Source organism: Coregonus clupeaformis, chromosome 9, assembly GCF_020615455.1.
Source record: "Coregonus clupeaformis isolate EN_2021a chromosome 9, ASM2061545v1, whole genome shotgun sequence".
NCBI classification, from domain to species: Eukaryota; Metazoa; Chordata; class Actinopteri; order Salmoniformes; family Salmonidae; genus Coregonus; species Coregonus clupeaformis.
Window position 1 is genome coordinate 50,220,129 of NC_059200.1, and position 19,342 is coordinate 50,239,470.

General features: G+C 42.0%; 1 protein-coding gene across 3 annotated transcripts in view; it reads left to right on the plus strand.

Moving 5' to 3' along the window:
• Positions 1 to 19,342, plus strand: part of ppp2r2bb (protein phosphatase 2, regulatory subunit B, beta b) — a 91,593-nt gene that overhangs the window by 40,146 nt on the left and 32,105 nt on the right. The window contains exon 1 of one of the 3 annotated variants that reach the window (XM_041886596.2): positions 8,338 to 8,416. The exons of the other annotated variants lie outside the window; for them this stretch is intronic. Coding sequence (XP_041742530.1) covers positions 8,371 to 8,416 — 46 coding nt within the window. The 5' untranslated portion in view covers positions 8,338 to 8,370. Of the gene's footprint in view, positions 1 to 8,337; positions 8,417 to 19,342 lie in introns of those variants that run through there. 3 annotated transcript variants of the gene reach the window in all.

Sequence of the window (19,342 nt, forward strand, 5' to 3'; positions counted from 1 at the left end):
CTCATTCTGATTGGCTGGGCCTGGCTCCCCAGTGGGTGGGCCTAGCTGTCAAGCTGCCAGTATGAAAATGTATGCACTAACTGTAAGTCGCTCTGGATAAGAGCGTCTGCTAAATGACTAAAATGTAAAAAATGTGGGCCTATGCCCTCCAATGCCCACCCATGCCTGACCCCCTGCTCAGTCATGTGAAATCCATATCATTTTTTCTAATAAAAATATAATACTAAATTCAACATCCTATAGGTTGGTTGTAAATGTAAAGGACACTCACAGTTATAGAAAATTCAACCTGCTTTCCCTATGGTTGGTTATGCTGAATGGTTTAGAGTCTGTGCTGTAGCCTATAGCAGTGGAATAAAGCATTGGGGTTGCTGGTGTCAGAGTACTGCAGGATGCAACAAAGTATTTGAAAATACAAGATGAGATAACCAGATTTTTTGCTATTCAGAATTAAAGATGAGTTCTCTATGCATTTTGTCTGTTTTATGTCAATCCTGAAATATGCAAGATAACAACACTAAGCAAAGCCACAAAGAGGATTCTGCTCTTCTTCATTTTGATTTTCATCTTGCACATGGCTTTGATTTATTGATTCAGGACTATATCAAGAGTTAGGCAACAGTAAGCAGAGAAATCATGTTGAGCCCAGCCCAGCCCCCTAAAGCTAAATATGGATGGATGGATGAGGGGTTGGGCAGTGAGAGGAGAGAGAGAGCTGAAATAACCATATAGGATTAAGCTGAACCACCAGATAGGCAGATGCCACTGGCTTCAGACAAATGCAACACATAAGACAAGCTTAACTCTCATTTCTCTCTCCCATTCTCTCACAACAAAGCCAGCCAGGACCAAAACATTTTCTCTATCTTTAATCACCCTCACCTCTAAGCTGCCAGACTACTGCACTTTCCAGGAGGGCTTAACCTGTGCCATTCTTTATACTGAAAGTGTTGTTGCATTGTCTTAGAGGGAAGCGTACCCTGCTCATTTCACTTTATGGGTAACTGTAAGATCTATACTGTAGTGTTCTGCAGTCTTTTAGTGCTGCATATCCTGGAGGGAATGGAAGGTTTTTACAGAAACATAGATGTTACAGGCTCTGAGGTGTACGGCTCTCTAGTTTCTCCTCTATGTATGAAGGTACTGAGGTGAAGACAGGAGCCTCGGGTGAAAGTGAGCAGCAGGAGTAAAATAATATTTTTTATTCAGGTTAATCTGAATTCTTATAAAAAATGTTATTACAGGCAAATTCTCAATCAAGAAATGCTAGATATTCGTTTTCAATAATGGGTTTCACCCAATATGTTGTTCATATTCATATTAGCCTACCTACCTTTACATGAATATATTTTCACTTTTTTTGCGATTCCCCCCCCCAAAAGTGTAGAGTCAATTGACAAATTGTGAAGTGATTTTCCTCATATTATTGTCTCTTAATACTCCTCACAATCTAATTGGGAATAATGAGTAAATCATACAATTTCTGAGGCAACACATTGTAGACAAATTACGTTCTCCCCTCCCCCACCTCTCCTCCCTAAAAGCACATTACTACTATTGCCGTCTCTAGCACCTTCTCAAGGGCATGAGGGCTGGAGGGGGGCTGAAGGCTGCCAGTAACCCCTCTCTCCCCTCCTCCATCCCTAAGAGCCCATGTTAAGCCTGTTTCCGAGTGAACGACCCTGCCTCACCCACTGACCTACAGACTACCAAACCCTTGCCCCCACCCCCTCCACCTACTCACCAGGAGCTTAGCACCCCCCCCTCTTTCTCCCCAAAGACCACAGTGTAAATAATTCAGGTACCATCCTCTCTCATCCATCAGAAGAATATTTACAACCCCCCTCCCCCCTCCTCCCAATCTGCTGTCTGTGGCTGTGTCCTATTATAAGGTCGGCCTGCATTTGTATGGGAGGGAAAGGAGAGGATCTCAAGGCCACCAGACTGCTGTCTCCATCTTACCATTACTACTAAAACACATGGCATACATAACCTCTATACCTCTATAAAGACAGCTCATGTCATCTCAGTCTATTTTTTTATTTTTATTTTATTTATTTAACCTTTATTTAACCAGGTAAGCCAGTTGAGAACAAGTTCTCATTTACAACTGCGATCTGGCCAAGATAAAGCAAAGCAGTGCGAAAAAAACAACAACACAGAGTTACATATGGGGTAAACAAAACATAAAGTCAAAAATACAACAGAAAATATATATACAGTGTGTGCGAATGTAGTAAGTTATGGAGGTAAGGCAATAAATAGGCCATAGTGCAAAATAGTTACAATTTCGTATTATGATGAAGTAGTTGACATGAAATAGGTGTATGGGGTACATTTCCTGCCTTAAGTATTGAATTCAAAATACAAACATTCGTAAACATGAAAAATTAAGTTATATTTTTGAGGAAAAGTGAAATAATGCAAGATGAGATAAAAAATAAACAAATTGAAAGTAAAATGCAAGCAAATAATGTTAAAGCAATAGCAAATGATTTGAAAACGAATGCAAAAAATAGTTTTCAGTTCAAATTTTCCAACAACCAACTGTTGAATCTATTTCACCTATGCTCTTGCCTGCAGTTCACAGGAGGCTGGTGAGGGGAGGACGGCTCATAATAATGGCTGGAATGGAGTGAATGGAATGGTATTAAAACATATGGAAACCATGTGTTTGATACCATTCCATTAATTCCATTCCAGCCATTATTATGAGCCCGCCCTCCCCTAAAGCTGTGCTTCAGTTACTACCTTTGGTTAGGTTACTCAGATCTTTTCTTTCTCTGTCTGTCTCTTTGCTTTCAATGGCAGTTTTATTTGATTGTGGGATTTGGAAAACAAATTCTGTGAAGGCGGGGTTTAGAGGGAGGAGTAGATAATACGTCTCTATAGGCCCACTAGTTTTGGAGTGACGGTTCATCCTAACCCAATCAATGAGCAGGATAGACAGAGGAGGGTGTCTTTTTTCTATTGGCTAGTCAATAGCACAAAGATTATGCTGTGTGCAGCCGAAACCACCTCTGAATACTCTCTCTGCTGAACACAGTGAACATTAGCTGGATATAGGGGCAACAAGGGAAAAGCATTAACCGACTTGCCCAATAAATGTCTCTAGCTTCAATAGCCAGCTAGTCCAGAATGTTTTGCTAGGGGTAATTCAGTTACATACATTATTGTATGACTGGTTTGACCGTATGCTTTCCATAAACCAAGTAATTATTTTGACCGTAAAGGGCGTAATGTGATTTCAATCTCATGATGAATGTCTCCAGCTAGATAAATAGCTAGCTAAGTGGTGGTTACACGAGTCCATGGCCTAAATACAATGATGTAGCTAGCTAGCTAAATGGAGACATTCGTCATGGGTCTAAAATCACAATGGCCTATTCGGACGTGACAATCACTTGGTTTACTAAAAACATATGGACAAACCTTTCACTACGGCTGGCAGTGGCTAGCTACAGGCATGTAGAGTCTGGCGATTCATTCCATTTGGCTAACTAGTCAGACAACTAAGCAAGCCAACTAAGCTAACATACTTAAAAATCGTCACGTGTCAATAAAGAATGGATATTAGAAGCATATCTATATAATACCTGTCATAACAAACCATGTAACTAGTTAGGTAAACATATTAATTAAATATATAGTAATTGAAATAGAAAACTGAAAACTATTTTTGCATTAGTTTTCAAATAATTTATTATTGCTTTTAAATTCGAGTTTTGCTCTCAATTTAAAATAATTTGCTTGCAAGTTTTTTTGTTTTGATTTTGATTTTTACATCCTTTCACTTTTTTTTGGACATTTTCAACTTTATTTTTCATGTTTAAGATTTATTTTATTTTGAATTTAATACTTAAGGTGTGAAATTTACCCCATGTAGATGACTGTCATCTACTCTGTTTGTTGTGTCTGGGAGGTTGTCTAGAGTAATGGCGGTTGATAGAGCATGGGAGGTTGATAGAGCATGGCGTTTGCAACGCCAGGGTTGTGGGTTCGATTCCCACGGGGGGCCAGTATATAAAAAAAATTAATTTTTTTTTTTTTTTAAATATATATATGTATTCACTAACTGTAAATCGCTCTGGATAAGAGCGTCTGCTAAATGACTAAAATGTAAATGTAAAATGTAATGGGAGATGCGGATAGGTGCAGACAACTGGGTCTTTTAAGAGTCTAAAGCTTTGAATCACAACAACAACGCTATTCATCCCCAGATGTTTCAGATGCACTGTTACCTTAGGGGGAATATAATTGACTTGGAGATAAATGACCTTTTTGGAGTGCACTGTCCATGGAAGTTAGAGCAGGGAATATGTCGTTAGGAATCAGGAGAAACCCGTAGAAATGGCCAGGGGGGTAAACTGTTCTCCTTATGATGGTCTGATGCTACTTGTTTGACATTCAGATAAATAATTAATGACTCATCATTTTTTAAAATATATTTTAATGCATGTTAGGTTTCCCTCTGCCTGTTACTACTGTGGTAGCCACTGTTAGCATCCTCCACTAGAAGAAAAGACAAAACGTAGACTGTGCACTTTAACCTATTGTATGATACCGTGAGAGGAGCATCATGTATCTTCCTATCACCATTTTAGTCCCCAATCCCCTCACTTCTGCTTTGCTCTTTGGGGTCTAGGCTGGGATACTGTAAAGCACTTTGTGCTGATGTAAAAAAAAAAGGCATTATAAAATCTATTTGATAGAATTTGAAGAGAAAATAAGAAAAACCCTCTTATTGTGTTATTATGACTGATGACCAGAGCAGTAATTAGATCAGGACATTAGAGCAGAGGTAACATAACGTCCAAGGTCCTCTATCTATGTTGTCTCTCGGAGAGGGAACGCTACAGTACCACTGGGATCTCTTTTCCCTCAGCAAACCTTTGGGAGAGAGGATCTTCCTTCTGAGAGATGGGGCTTGAATTTGAATGGTGTGGATTAGTCCTGAGTGAATGCACGCAATGGGTGATGTGTGTGTGAGTGAGGCGGTGTCACGTGGTGATTGTGCCCTCTCTAATCAGATCTCAGCCTCTTAGAGGGCTCATCCTCTCCCCTCCCATTCGGCTCCCTCCCTGCACACTGACAGGGACAGAGATTCATGGACCTCCCAATTCTCACAAAATGGATACGGGCGGGAGGTGGAAGAGGGAGGAAGACGGGCTACTGTACAGTACATTCGGAAAGTATTGAATCATTTTTTAATCATCAATCTACATATAATACCCCATAACGAAAACAGGCTTTTAGAAATGTTTGAACATTTATACAAAATAAACACAGAATTACCTTATTTAAATTATTCAGAGCCTTTGCTATGAGACGGGAAATTGAGCTCAGGTGCATCCTGTTTCCATAGATCATCCTTGAGATGTTTTTACAACTTGATTGGGGTCCACCTGTGGTAAATTCAAATGATTGGACATGATTTGGAAAGGCACACACCTGTCTATAGAAGGTCCCACAGTTGACAGTGCATGTCAGAGCAAAAACCAATCTATGAGGTCGAAGGAATTGTCCGTAAAGCTCAGAGACAGAATTGTGTCGAGGCACAGATCTGGGGAAGGATACCAAGAACATTATGCAGCATTGAAGGTCCCCAAGAACACAGTGGCCCCCATCATTCTTAAATGGAAGAAGTTTGGAACCACCAAGACTCTTCCTAGAGCTGGCCGCCCGGACAAACTGAGCAATCAGGGGAGAAGGGCCTTGGTCAGGGAGGTGACCAAAAACCCGATGGTCACTGACAGAGCTCCAGAGTTCCTCTGTGGAGATGGGAGAACCTTCCAGAAGGACAACCATCTCTGCAGCACCACCAATCCGGCCTTTATGGTAGAGTGGCCAGACGGAAGCCACTCCTCAGTAAAAGGCATATGACAGCCCGCTTGGAGTTTGCCAAAAGGCACCTAAAGGACTCTCAGACCATGAGAAACAAGATCCTGGCACAATCCCTATGGTGAAGCATGGCGGTGGCAGCATCATGCTGTAGGGATGTTTTTCAGCGGCAGGGACTGGGAGTCTAGTCCTGATCAAGGGAAAGATGAACGGAGCAAAGTACAGAGAGATCCTTGATGAAAACCTTCTCCAGAGCGCTCAGGACCTCGGACTGGGGCGAAGGTTCACCTTCCAACGGGACAACGACCCAGCCAAGACAACGCAGGAGTGGCTTCGGGACAAAGTCTGAGAGAATGCCAAGAGTGTGCAAAGCTGTCATCAAGGCAAAGGATGGCTATATGAAGAATCTCAAATATAAAATATATTTTGATTTGTTTAACACTTTTCTTGTTACTACATGATTCCATATGTGTTATTTATAGTTTTGATGTCTTCACTAGTATTCTACAATGTAGAAAATAGTAAAAAATAAAGAAAAACCCTTGAATGAGTAGGTGTTCTAAAACTTTTGACCGGTAGTGTAGATTGATGGGTAAAAACAATTTAATCAATTTTAGAATAAGGCTGTAACGTAACAGAATGTGGATAAAGTGAAGGGGTATGAATACTTTCCGAATGCACTGTAGCTTTGAGCATATTGCTGGCCGTTCGAAAACGGCATAGGCTAATGAATCTGTGCTTGGAAACCTTTAGCACAACCCCATCAATCACCACCTGAGACAACTCTGTGACTATTATTCGTTTTAAATTATGCCATGAATAAATGTGACATTATTATACAGGTTGATAGTGTTACTAAGCTAAATAAGGACAAATATGTCTTACTCGGTTAGGATAAGGCCACGCAAAAGGTACATCAGACTAAGGATAAAGAACTAACTGAAATTGCCCTTCACACTCAACTACTCAAGTTGAGAGGCCTCTGTTTATTCCCTGTCAACAGATCCTACGAACCACTCTCAGGAAGTATGTTAACTCCCTGAGTGACGGCTTTACAAGCAAAGTAGATGCACCAAACCAAAGAGGAGAACGTTCCCAAAGTCCATAAATCCTAGAGTGTGTTCCTTTATATAATCTGACTTTGGTTTACTTTGATTGGGTTCATGGTTTATGATGAGCAAATACATCTGGGTTTTAGAACCTGATGGTATCAGTATCAATGGATACAACTCCATTTGAAAAAGGCATTGCTTGAACATTCAGTAAGTCTGAAAATCTAGGATGTACAGTAGGTTCAGTATAACTCAAGAGGAACATTATGCGGTGCCTCTGGGACCATCCTTTTGGGTTTATGGCCCGGCCTAGGGCCAAGTCAGGCACCTCATCTCCCAGTCAGTGTTAGCAGCAGCCAGGTAGAGTTATAATCAGACAGGTCTCACATCTCTGTCTTCACTCTGGAGGCAGAGGAGGTAACATTACAGGGTTGTTGTGATGGATGCTGTAGTCCTGGGAGACTCACCTTCAGCCTCCACACTACTCAAATGGATGGGCTGGGAGTTCAAAGGAAACAGAGAAAAGGAGAGAGAGATGGAGGGAGCAGGGAGGGAGGAGGGTTAGGTGGATAAATAAAGCTCAGAGAACGTTTTTATTAGCCAGGGAGATGGCTGACCTAGAATTGTGAACTTTGTTGTTGTTGCTACATACCAATACACTACCACCACTAAAGTAACTGCATTAAATGAAAAATCGGATGGATTGTTTGTATATTAGGCACAAATGGCTTTGAGTTGATTATTTCCCAGGATTACAATTCCAGATGCTGATGTGTTTGAAACCTGGGTTTGATTAGACCTGGATGAGTTAGAATGATGCTCTGAATATTTGTATGTTTTGGAGCAGTACCTTGTGTCTTGACTTGCCATCCTGGTAACATATGCTTCTGTGAGCATGCCTTTGTGTGCCTGTGAGCTCCCCAATCCCACTGGAATCCCTTTGTGTGCACAAGAGGGCGTGTGAATTTGCATAATGGTGATGATAATTTAGGGATGTGTCTCTGTGGTATATGCATTAAACCACATGGGTGAGCTGTGAGCACCCATGTGGGTTTTGGGCATCCATTCAGTAAGGCTTTTCATTTTCAACTCGCCTCCTATCAGTCCAGTTGCACCTCTCTTCAGAATCTAAAGGCTGAAGCCAATGGGCTCAAATTTTGACCTCATTGGTTCCTACCATTGTCCACTCTGGCCCCTACATTGCCCATGTACCTATGACCAGAATGGGTGTTTTACTTACTGCTACAGTATGACTCCTGGTACCTTTAAGATTTGAGTCATATTCCTTTTGGGGCTGTCTAAAAAATATAACGTCTAACCTTCCAACAAACAAAATTCCACTCATTCTATAAATCTCTTTTGTTGCCTGCAGCTTGTTTGTCTTGTATGGTGGTTCTATTAAAATACACATCTGTTTTAGGAATGCGGTTTGCAATCGATGGGGTATTGTTTTCCTGCGGCTGCTGTTGCCTCTATCATGGCCCTGCTCTCCAATCATCAAGAGGCTCTTTGTGTAAACAATGGTAAGGAAGCAAGGACAAACATGCACAGCGAACACCGAACATCCACCTTCCGTTTGTGCTGTGTTGCCCAGTGAAAGGTTCTAGAATGTCCCTACTACCCCTCCACACCCCTAGCCAGTCCTGGGTGGAATATCAGGGTTAGCCTCTGAGGGCTGGGGAGTCCTACAGGATGTAAGCACTAGGGAGGTGGTAGGGACCATTGTTTGGGACTGTGGTAGCGGTGGGCTGAGGTAATGGTAGATGGTGTTGAGCTCCTTCATTAGTCTCTCTGCCTGGCTCTTGCTCTCTCCTGTTGACCCTGCATTGACAACACCACTGAACAATGGTCAGGAGTCTGTTGACGTGCCTGTTGTTTGTCCAGAGGAAGGAGATCAGCTCTCCAGTTCCCAGGCAGGCCTCATGACCAGGTCTCAGAGGACATGTGATATAAGACTGGCTAAACAATGCTATGTTGTTCCTCTGCATCAGGATATCGGCCCACCACCCTCCAGCAACTGTGCACTAGAGTTTAGATGGCATGATCTCTATTGTGACATCTTGGTGAGTAGAAATCATAGCTGCTGTATGAAATACGCATTGCTGAGTATTTCAAGATGGATGAGCTCAGAATTAATAAAGATTCCGTCAAAGATACCTTCACATCCAAGCTGCTCACAAAGGAAATGGTATTAAGAGGGACGTTGATGCCATCCCTTCTGTTCTCCTCTTTAAGAGGGTTAATGAAGAAGTGATGGAGAGACTACACATGCCTTTACAGGCTGCTGAGTCCCTTCATGTCTGTCTATTGTCTGTCTTATCTGTGAGAGAAGAGGAGTGCCTGCCTGCAGCGCTGCTCTCTGTTCCTCTGCCCTGGGAGGATTAGGCTACTGTTCATCTGTGATGAGAACCAGCAAACCCCCCCCCCCAAAAAGAAATATCCTGTAAACACAGCTTCTAAGCTGGCTCGTATAGGGTGACCATATCTCTGCTCCAAAAAGAGGATTGTGATTGGAGAATAGGGCTGTGGAGTTGTGAGTGTGTAAGAGGATGTCATATTTTAGCATATCTTTGAATTAGTAGATTTTAGTCATTTAGCAGACACTCTTATCCAGAGCGACTTACAGTTAGTGATTGCATACATTTTCAAACTGGCCCCCCATGGGAATCAAACCCACAACCCTGGTGTTGCAAACGCCATGCTCTACCAACTGAGCTACACGGGACCTCCTCCTAGTAGAGTGCAATTGCATTGGAAACAGAGTATTGAAAATTATTTTATTTCTGTTTTTGGAACTGAAGGTGGTATGACCTGACATTGGCATAGAAATGTGTTGCACAGTACCCACATTGTATTTTGCAATGACATAATTGTGGACATGAACTAATGTGGCCATGACTATTTGCGCTAATGGGCAACACATTTCCATATTGATACAGTGGAATTGAATGCTATTGTTCCATCCCCGAGCCCCACATTTACAGTGCGCGTGTGCATGCGTGCCTGCGTGTGCGTGCGTGTCTGTCTGTGTGTGTAAGAAGGGGATACCGTTCAGTACCCGTCTCTACTGATTACCTCTCTGGCAGTGAGGCTGGATCTCCCCCTCAGACCCCCTGACCCTGAGTTAATCTAACAACAGCGTGGCAGAACAGAACAGGAGGATGGGGTGGAGGAGAGGAGGGGTGGAGGAGAGGGGGACCAGGGGGGAACCGGGGATCCTGTTAGAGGGACTGCGACCCTCTCTTGTGCGCTCATTAAATGCAGATTGCTGATGCCTCTTTTTCTGGTTCCAACTCCCCCACTCCCCCCTCTCTCCCCCTGCCCTGCAGCACTTTACCGCAGCCCCTCTGAGTCGCTCCTATTATTGCTCCCTGTACAGAAAGACTTCCCACATACACAACGCTTCTCTCCCCCACTCCAGCACTGTCAGCAGTGTACTGTAGGCTGCCTTCCTGCCTGTCTGCCTGCCTGTCCTCCAAATGGCATGACGGGCGGGCGCAGCCCCAGTGGACATCAACTGATACAGCGATCTGTTTATCGCTCAACCAGGCTGGCGGGATGCTAATAGGTTGGGACCTGCTTGAATTGCCACCAATTTGAGTCCAACCACTGTAGGCTGTTTTATACTGTATACCAGGGATAGGCAACCCTGGTCCTGGAGTGCCACAAGGACTTCATGTTTTTGATTTAACCGACCTAGAAGACCAGGTGTGTTGAATTTAGGCAATCACTAAACTGATCAATTAGCTCAGTTGGCCAGGTGAAGTGTCTAGTAGTTGGAACCTGTGGCACTCCAGGAACAGGGTTTCCTGCCCCTGCTGTAGACCTTCAGGAAGCCTTCGTGCTCCAGACTGTGGCTTCTTAGATGTATTAGGAAGTCATACTGAGGCTAGGCTATTTATATCCTCTATAATCTCCCTTGGTTCCACAGTATGGGCTGAAAAGGCACACACAAACGCAAACCTCCTGGGGTGCCTCCTGTAGTACACAGAAAGAATGTACCTGACCAGTCAAGGTATACCTTTTTTGATATACTCAGAGGACCGTTTTTAGCATGTTTTAACCACTCCTATATACATGGTAGATTACAGTGCCTTGCAAAAGTATTCATCCCCCTTGGCGTTTTTCCTATTTTGTTGCATTACAACCTGTAATTTAAATGGATTTTTATTTGGATTCATGCACAAAATAGTCCAAATTGGTGAAGTGAAATGAATAAACTTTTTCTAAAAAATAAATAACGGAAAAGTGGTGGGACTGAGGTTCACCTTCCAGCAGGACAATGACCCTAAGCATACTGCTAAAGCAACACTTGAGTGGTTTAAGGGGATACATTTAAATGTCTTGGAATGGCCTAGTCAAAGCCCAGACCTCAATCCAATTGAGAATCTGTGGTATGACTTAAAGATTGCTGTACACCAGCGGAACCCATCCAACTTGAAGGAGCTGGGGCAGTTTTGCCTTGAAGAATGGGCAAAAATCCCAGTGGCTAGATGTGCCAAGCTTATAGAGACATACAGTGGGGAAAAAAAGTATTTAGTCAGCCACCAATTGTGCAAGTTCTCCCACTTAAAAAGACGAGAGAGGCCTGTAATTTTCATCATAGGTACACGTCAACTATGACAGACAAATTGAGAGAAAAAAAATCCAGAAAATCACATTGTAGGATTTTTTATGAATTTATTAGCAAATTATGGTGGAAAATAAGTATTTGGTCACCTACAAACAAGCAAGATTTCTGGCTCTCACAGACCTGTAACTTCTTCTTTAAGAGGCTCCTCTGTCCTCCACTCGTTACCTGTATTAATGGCACCTGTTTGAACTTGTTATCAGTATAAAAGACACCTGTCCACAACCTCAAACAGTCACACTCCAAACTCCACTATGGCCAAGACCAAAGAACTGTCAAAGGACAGCAGAAACAAAATTGTATACCTGCACCAGGCTGGGAAGACTGAATCTGCAATAGGTAAGCAGCTTGGTTTGAAAATGATCACAAGAACGGTGAGCAAAAATCCCAGAACCACACGGGGGGACCTAGTGAATGACCTGCAGAGAGCTGGGACCAAAGTAACAAAGCCTACCATCAGTAACACACTACGCCGCCAGGGACTCAAATCCTGCAGTGCCAGACGTGTCCCCCTGCTTAAGCCAGTACATGTCCAGGCCCGTCTGAAGTTTGCTAGAGTGCATTTGGATGATCCAGAAGAGGATTGGGAGAATGTCATATGGTCAGATGAAACCAAAATATAACTTTTTGGTAAAAACTCAACTCGTCGTGTTTAGAGGACAAAGAATGCTGAGTTGCATCCAAAGAACACCATACCTACTGTGAAGCATGGGGGTGGAAACATCATGCTTTGGGGCTGTTTTTCTGCAAAGGGACCAGGATGACTGATCCGTGTAAAGGAAAGAATGAATGGGGCCATGTATCGTGAGATTTTCCTTCCATCAGCAAGGGCATTGAAGATGAAACGTGGCTGGGTCTTTCAGCATGACAATGATCCCAAACACACCGCCCGGGCAACGAAGGAGTGGCTTCGTAAGAATCATTTCAAGTTCCTGGAGTGGCCTAGCCAGTCTCCAGATCTCAACCCCATAGAAAATCTTTGGAGGGAGTTGAAAGTCTGTGTTGCCCAGCGACAGCCCCAAAACATCACTGCTCTAGAGGAGATCTGCATGGAGGAATGGGCCAAAATACCAGCAACAGTGTGTGAAAACCTTGTGAAGACTTACAGAAAACGTTTGACCTGTGTCATTGCCAACAAAGGGTATATAACAAAGTATTGAGAAACTTTTGTTATTGACCAAATACTTATTTTCCACCATAATTTGCAAATAAATTCATAAAAAATCCTACAATGTGATTTTCTGGATTTTTTTTCTCATTTTGTCTGTCATAGTTGACGCGTACCTATGATGAAAATTACAGGCCTCTCTCATCTTTTTAAGTGGGAGAACTTGCACAATTGGTGGCTGACTAAATACAATTTTTCTCCACTGTACCCCAAGAAACTTGCAGCTGTAATTGCTGCAAAAGGTGGCTCTACAAAGTATTGACTTTGGGGGGTGAATAGTTATGCACGCTCAAGTTTTCCGTTTTTTTGTCTTATTTCTTGTTTGTTTCACAATAAGAAAAATATGTTGCATCTTCAAAGTGGTAGGCATGTTGTGTAAATAAAATTATACAAACCTCCAAAAAATCAATTTGAATTTCAGGTTGTAAGGCAACAAAATAGGAAAAATGCCAAGGGGGGTGAATACTTTCGCAAGCCACTGTATCAGACACTCAAGAAGGTCTGATTTCACTATTACTGAAACAGTGGGAAATATAAAGATCCAATCCATTAAAAAAATTGGAGGCCCCTTACACTTCAGTGTTGTGATGCAAAGATTCTAGCAAAATGTATAGCGCATAGAATTAAAAAGGTATTGTCGGACATTATTCATTCTAATGAGACAGGTTTTTTACATGGACGATACATTGAAGATAATATAAGGCAAATACTGGAAGCAATAGAACACTATGACAAATCTGGGAAACTAGGCCTGGTATTCATAGCAGACTTTGAAAAGGCATTTGATAAAGTACGACTGGAGTTTATATATAAATGCCTGGAATATTTCAATTTTGGAGAATCTCTTATAAAATGGGTTAAAATCATGTACAGTAACCCTAGGTGTAAAATAGTAAATAATGGCTATTTCTCCGAAAGTTTTAAACTGCCAAGAGGAGTAAAACAAGGTTGTCCACTATTGGCATATCTATTTATTATGGCCATCGAAATGTTAGCTATTAAAATCAGATCCAACAATAATATCAAGGGATTAGAAATCCAGGGCTTAAATACAAAGGTGTCATTGTACGCTGATGATTCATGTTTTCTTTTAAATCCACACCATGAATCCCTTCACAGCCTCATAGAGGATCTAGATACATTTTCTAACCTCTCTGGATTACAACCAAATTATGATAAATGTACTATATTACGTATTGGATCACTAAAAAATACCATTTTTACATTACCATGTAGTTTAACAATAAAATGGTCTGATGGTGATGTAGATATACTCTGAATACATAACCCAAATGAAATAAATGATCTCACTCCAATACATTTTAATAGAAAGTTGGCAAAAATAGATAAGATATTGCTACCATGGAAAGGTAAATACCTGTCTATTTGTGAAAAAATCACCCTGATTAAATCTTTAGTATTATCCCAGTTTACCTATTTGATTATTTTTATATTTTTAGTCATTTAGCAGACGCTCTTATCAAGAGCGACTTACAGTTAGTGAGTGCATAAAACATTTTCATACTGGCCCCCCGTGGGAATCGAACCCACAACCCTGTTGATTCGGCAGGTGAGTTGTTACACACTCCTTAGCAGATTCCGACTTCCATGGCCACCGTCCTGCTGTCTATATCGATCAACACCTTTTCTGGGTCTGATGAGCGTTGGCATCGGGCACTTTAACCCGGAGTTCGGTTCATCCCGCAGCGCCAGTTCTGCTTACCAAAAGTGGCCCACTAGGCGGCTCGCATTCCACGCCCGGCCGGGCTTCTTACCCATTTAAAGTTTGAGAATAGGTTGAGGTCGTTTCGGCCCCAAGACCTCTAATCATTCGCTTTACCAGATAAAACTGCGAGACTTCGAGCGCCAGCTATCCTGAGGGAAACTTCGGAGGGAACCAGCTACTAGATGGTTCGATTAGTCTTTCGCCCCTATACCCAGGTCGGATGACCGATTTGCACGTCAGGACCGCTACGGACCTCCACCAGAGTTTCCTCTGGCTTCGCCCTGCCCAGGCATAGTTCACCATCTTTCGGGATTATGATCTTGCATACGCCTAGCGAACAGTTTAAAAAAATATATGAGAAAGAAATATTCCATTTTATTTGGAACGGCAAGCCAGACAAAATTAAACGGGCCTATTTATATAATGAATATGAATTCGGAGGACAGAAATTATTAAATATTAAAGCATTAGACCTATCACTAAAAGCTTCAGTCATACAAAAGTTATACTTAAATCCGAACTGGTTCTCTAGCAAATTAGTAAGATTGTCTCACACAATGTTCAAGAATGGCCTTTTTCCCTTTATTCAGATTACAACCTCTCACTTTCAGTTATTTGAAAAGGAAATCATTTCCCAAATATCACTATTTTTAAAACAAGCCATAGAAAGTTGGTTGCAATTTCAATTTCAATTTAATAAACAACAGAACAAATAATGCAACAAATATTGTGGTTAAACTCAAATATACAAATTGATTAAAAAAACATTATTTAAAAAAAAGGTATAATCTTCGTAAATGATATCATAGGTAGGACTGGTGGAGTTATGTCGCACATGCAACTAACAAAAACATATGGAAATGTCTGCTCTACCCAAAATTACAACCAAATAATTGCAGCATTACCGCAAAACTGGAAGTGGAAAGTGGAAGGGGGAAAAAGTAAGGAACTTGTCTGTCGGCCCTGCATTAAATAACATAATTGGTTAAAGAAAATTGTGATAAATAAAAAAGTGTACCAGTTTCATTTAATGACCAAAGGATTGACAGCCGTCCCATATAGATTGCAAAATAGTAGGGAAAAGATTTTTGACGTTTCGATTCCATGGCATAGTGTTTATGAACTGATACGCAAACGACGCCTGATTCAAAACTTTGAATTTTTCAATTTAAATTATTATACAAAATTCTTGCTACCAATAGAATGTTATTTATATGGGGGATACAATCTTCCCAGCTCTGCAGATTTGTCTGCGAAGAGACATAATCATTAGATCATTTGTTGCAAAGAAAATGCCATATCTCAGACTGCCCATCTTAATCTTTTCTTTTTATTGGCCAGTCTGAGATATGGCTTTTTCTTTGCAACTCTGCCTAGAAGGTCAGCATCCCGGAGTCGCCTCTTCACTGTTGACGTTGAGACTTGTGTTTTGCGGGTACTATTTCATGTAGCTGCCAGTTGAGGACCTGTGAGGCGTCTGTTTCTCAAACTAGACACTCTAATGTATTTGTCCTCTTGCTCAGTTGTGCACCGGGCCTCCCATTCCTCTTTCTATTCTGGTTAGAGCCAGTTTGCGCTGTTCTGTGAAGGGAGTAGTACACAGCGTTGTACGAGATCTTCAGTTTATTGGCAATTTCTCGCTTGGAATAGCCTTCCTTTCTCAGAACAAGAATAGACTGACGAGTTTCAGAAGAAAGTTATTTGTTTCTGGCCATTTTGAGCCTGTAATCGAACCCACAATTGCTGATGCTCCAGATACTCAACTAGTCTCAAGAAGGCCAGTTTTATTGCTTCTTTAATCAGCACAACAGTTTTCAGCTTATGCCGACAATTACATTGATGGATGTTACAATACATCTGCAATATTAAAGCTGATCTACACCCCCCCTAAAAAAATAATAAAAAAAAGATGTACCTGACCAAAGCCAGGCTACGGGTAAAGGAAAAGCAAAAACTGAATGCATGGCTGGAGTGGAGGTTTGTGAAAATAGAACAGGAGTCCTCTGAATTGAATGTATGCTGAACTATTGGATTTCAATAGAGCAGCATACCAAGGTAGGGTGGCTTGTCAATGTCAGTTTGGCTGCCAGACTCAGTGGACTGCTGACTGGTTGTCTGCTGCTGACGTAGGTTTCGATTCAAATTCCCTGTCCGGCCTGGATCAGCTTTAAAACATACTGACACTTTAATCAACACACCAATTTCATCGACACATTTTTCATGGATTTTTTCAAGCAATACTTTTAAAGGCCCAGTGCAGTAAAAAAACAGATTTTCCTGTGTTTTATATATTTCCATACTATGAGGTTGGAATAATACTGTGAAATCGTGTAAATTACGATAATGCCCTTTTAGTGTAAGAGCTGTTTGAAAAGACCGGCTGAAATTTCTGCCTGTTTTGGTGGGATGGAGTTTTGGCCTGCCTGGTGACATCACCATACGGTAAATTAGTTAATAGACCAATAAGAGTTCCAAACCTCTCTGCCAATAACAGCTAGTTTTCAGTTTTCCCCTCCCCACTCAGACAACTCCCAGACAGTCTTAGCAAAATACTTGCTTGAGAAATTGCACTTTGCTAAGAATCTTTCTTTTTGACAATTTTAATTGAAAACAATCACAGTAAGGTACTTAATTGTTACCCAGAAATGATTTGATATTGAGATAAAAACATCTGCATTGGACCTTTAAACACGTGTTATTGCCAGGTGATGAAACGCTCTGAAATGGACCAAGTCCAGAGTGGAATCGTTTCCTCGGTCAATGGATTCTATGAAATGAGAGGCCAGACTCTGCAGGCAGTTCTGTTGTTGATGACTGGTCCTGGTATCAGGTCTGCCCCCTGAGTCTCTGACTCAACACTATTGATCTCTCTCTCTCCAGCCTCTGTGTCTGTCTCAGGAACTGGCTCATAACACCCATACGCACACAAACACACCTCATAAAAGCAGTCGAAGCAAACCGGCGCCTATCCCATTCTGTCCATGGTTGAGTGGTTATTAAAGCCACATTAATACGTCTGGGTTTTATGGCTGTGAAAGAGACTGAAAGTGACTAGGTTCTGGCTCATTAACACGGAAGAGAAATCAGCTTTTAGGCTCAGCCCTTTTGGCAGTCTGATATTTGCTAACCTTTTTACATGATATGGTTCCGTTGGCCTTCTCTGTTTAGATACTCCAGTATAGTGTTGTAGCACCCACGAATGTAAGGATTGGTATTGTTAAACCCAGACAGAAGCAAACATTTATGTCAACAACTCTCTGTACTTTCACGCTATTAGTTATCTCGCAGCCAATTGATGGGTGTTGCTGGATATAATCATTGCTGACAGGATTATATCACCCATCATTGGAGATTTGAGATTAAGTCAATATGAACGGGGAAGGGGAAGATGAACGCAGAGAGACCATGGCATGGCCAAATGGGTACATTTGGCTGGAATCTCCCTATTACATCAGTACCTAGTCAGCAGTTCTGCTCCGCCAGCGAAGTGTGCCCAGGGCACTGCACGGCATAGCATAGCATAGCTCGCCCTCTTATTTATTTTCCCATGCTATTGCTCCCGGAGTCCCAACTGCAGTCAAAGCAGGTCCCAGAGCCAATGATGCACAGATAGTGTCGGCTAGGCTAGGCAGACACAAATGCTGAATAACGTCCCTCAGCCGGCATGGCTGGATGCTGCTAGCGTAAATATAATATATCATAATATAATATGCCATTTAGCAGACGCTTTTATCCAAAGCGACTTACAGTCATGCGTGCATACATTTTTACGTATGGGTGGTCCCGGGGATCGAACCCACTACCCTGGCGTTACAAGCGCCATGCTCTACCAATTGAGCTACAGAGGACCAAATAGTGTTGCAGATCATATGGATACACTTATTACTCTGTCTCTCTCTCCATGGAGTCTCTTCCCTCTATTAACAACCCATTCCCCAGCACTGTTAGTAGTCTATGTTGTTGGGTTATAGTGGTGTTGCTCCTCAGGGCATGAGACATACACTGAGTATACAAAACATTAAGAACTCTTTCATGCTCTTTCCATGACATAGACTGACCAGGTGAATCCAGGTGAAAGCTATGATCCCTTATTGATTTCACTTGTTAAATCCACTTCAATCAGTGTAGATAAAGGGGAGGAGACTGGTTAAAGGAGGATTTTTAAGCCTTGAGACAATTGAGACATGGATTGTGTATGGCGCACCGGTTTGTGTCAAGAACTGCAACGCTGCTGGTGTATCAAGAATGGTCCACCACCCAAAGGACATCCAGCCAATTTGACACAACTGTTCTGTCCTTGAGATGTTCTTGTCTATTGATATTCTGTATTATTTTATGTTTTGTGTGGACCCCAGGAAGAGTAGCTGCTGCTTTCGCAACAGCTAATAGGGATCCTAATAAAATACCAAAAATACCAAACTGTGGGAAGTATTGGAGTCAACATGGGCCTGTATCCCTGTGGAACGCTTTCGACACCTTGTAGAGTCCATGCCCCGACTCATTGAGGCTGTTCTGAGGGCAAAAGGGGGAGGTTGGGGGTGTGGGGACGGGGGGGTGCAACTCCATATTAGGAAGGTGTTCCTAATGTTTGCTATGCTCAGGGTGCATGTCCAATTTGAAATACACTAGAGAATGGTTTTTGTTGTCTCGATCGGCCTCCTTGACAGATAATTTGTGCTTTTCACTCTGGTGTAGTGGATGTAGTAGAGATGGTAGCTACTAGCTAACCTAATTACATATGAAATCAAAGGCACATCACTTTTAATGGGGTACTGGGCTGGAAGAATCTATCTGCAATAGAGTCAAATATGGCCCGCAGCCCTGCACACTCACATGCTCCAGATACATATCTTAACTCGTTGACGTTGAACGTTTCAACCCAAACAAATCTAGGAAGCTAACGGGTTGGTCCAAAAATGGATGCT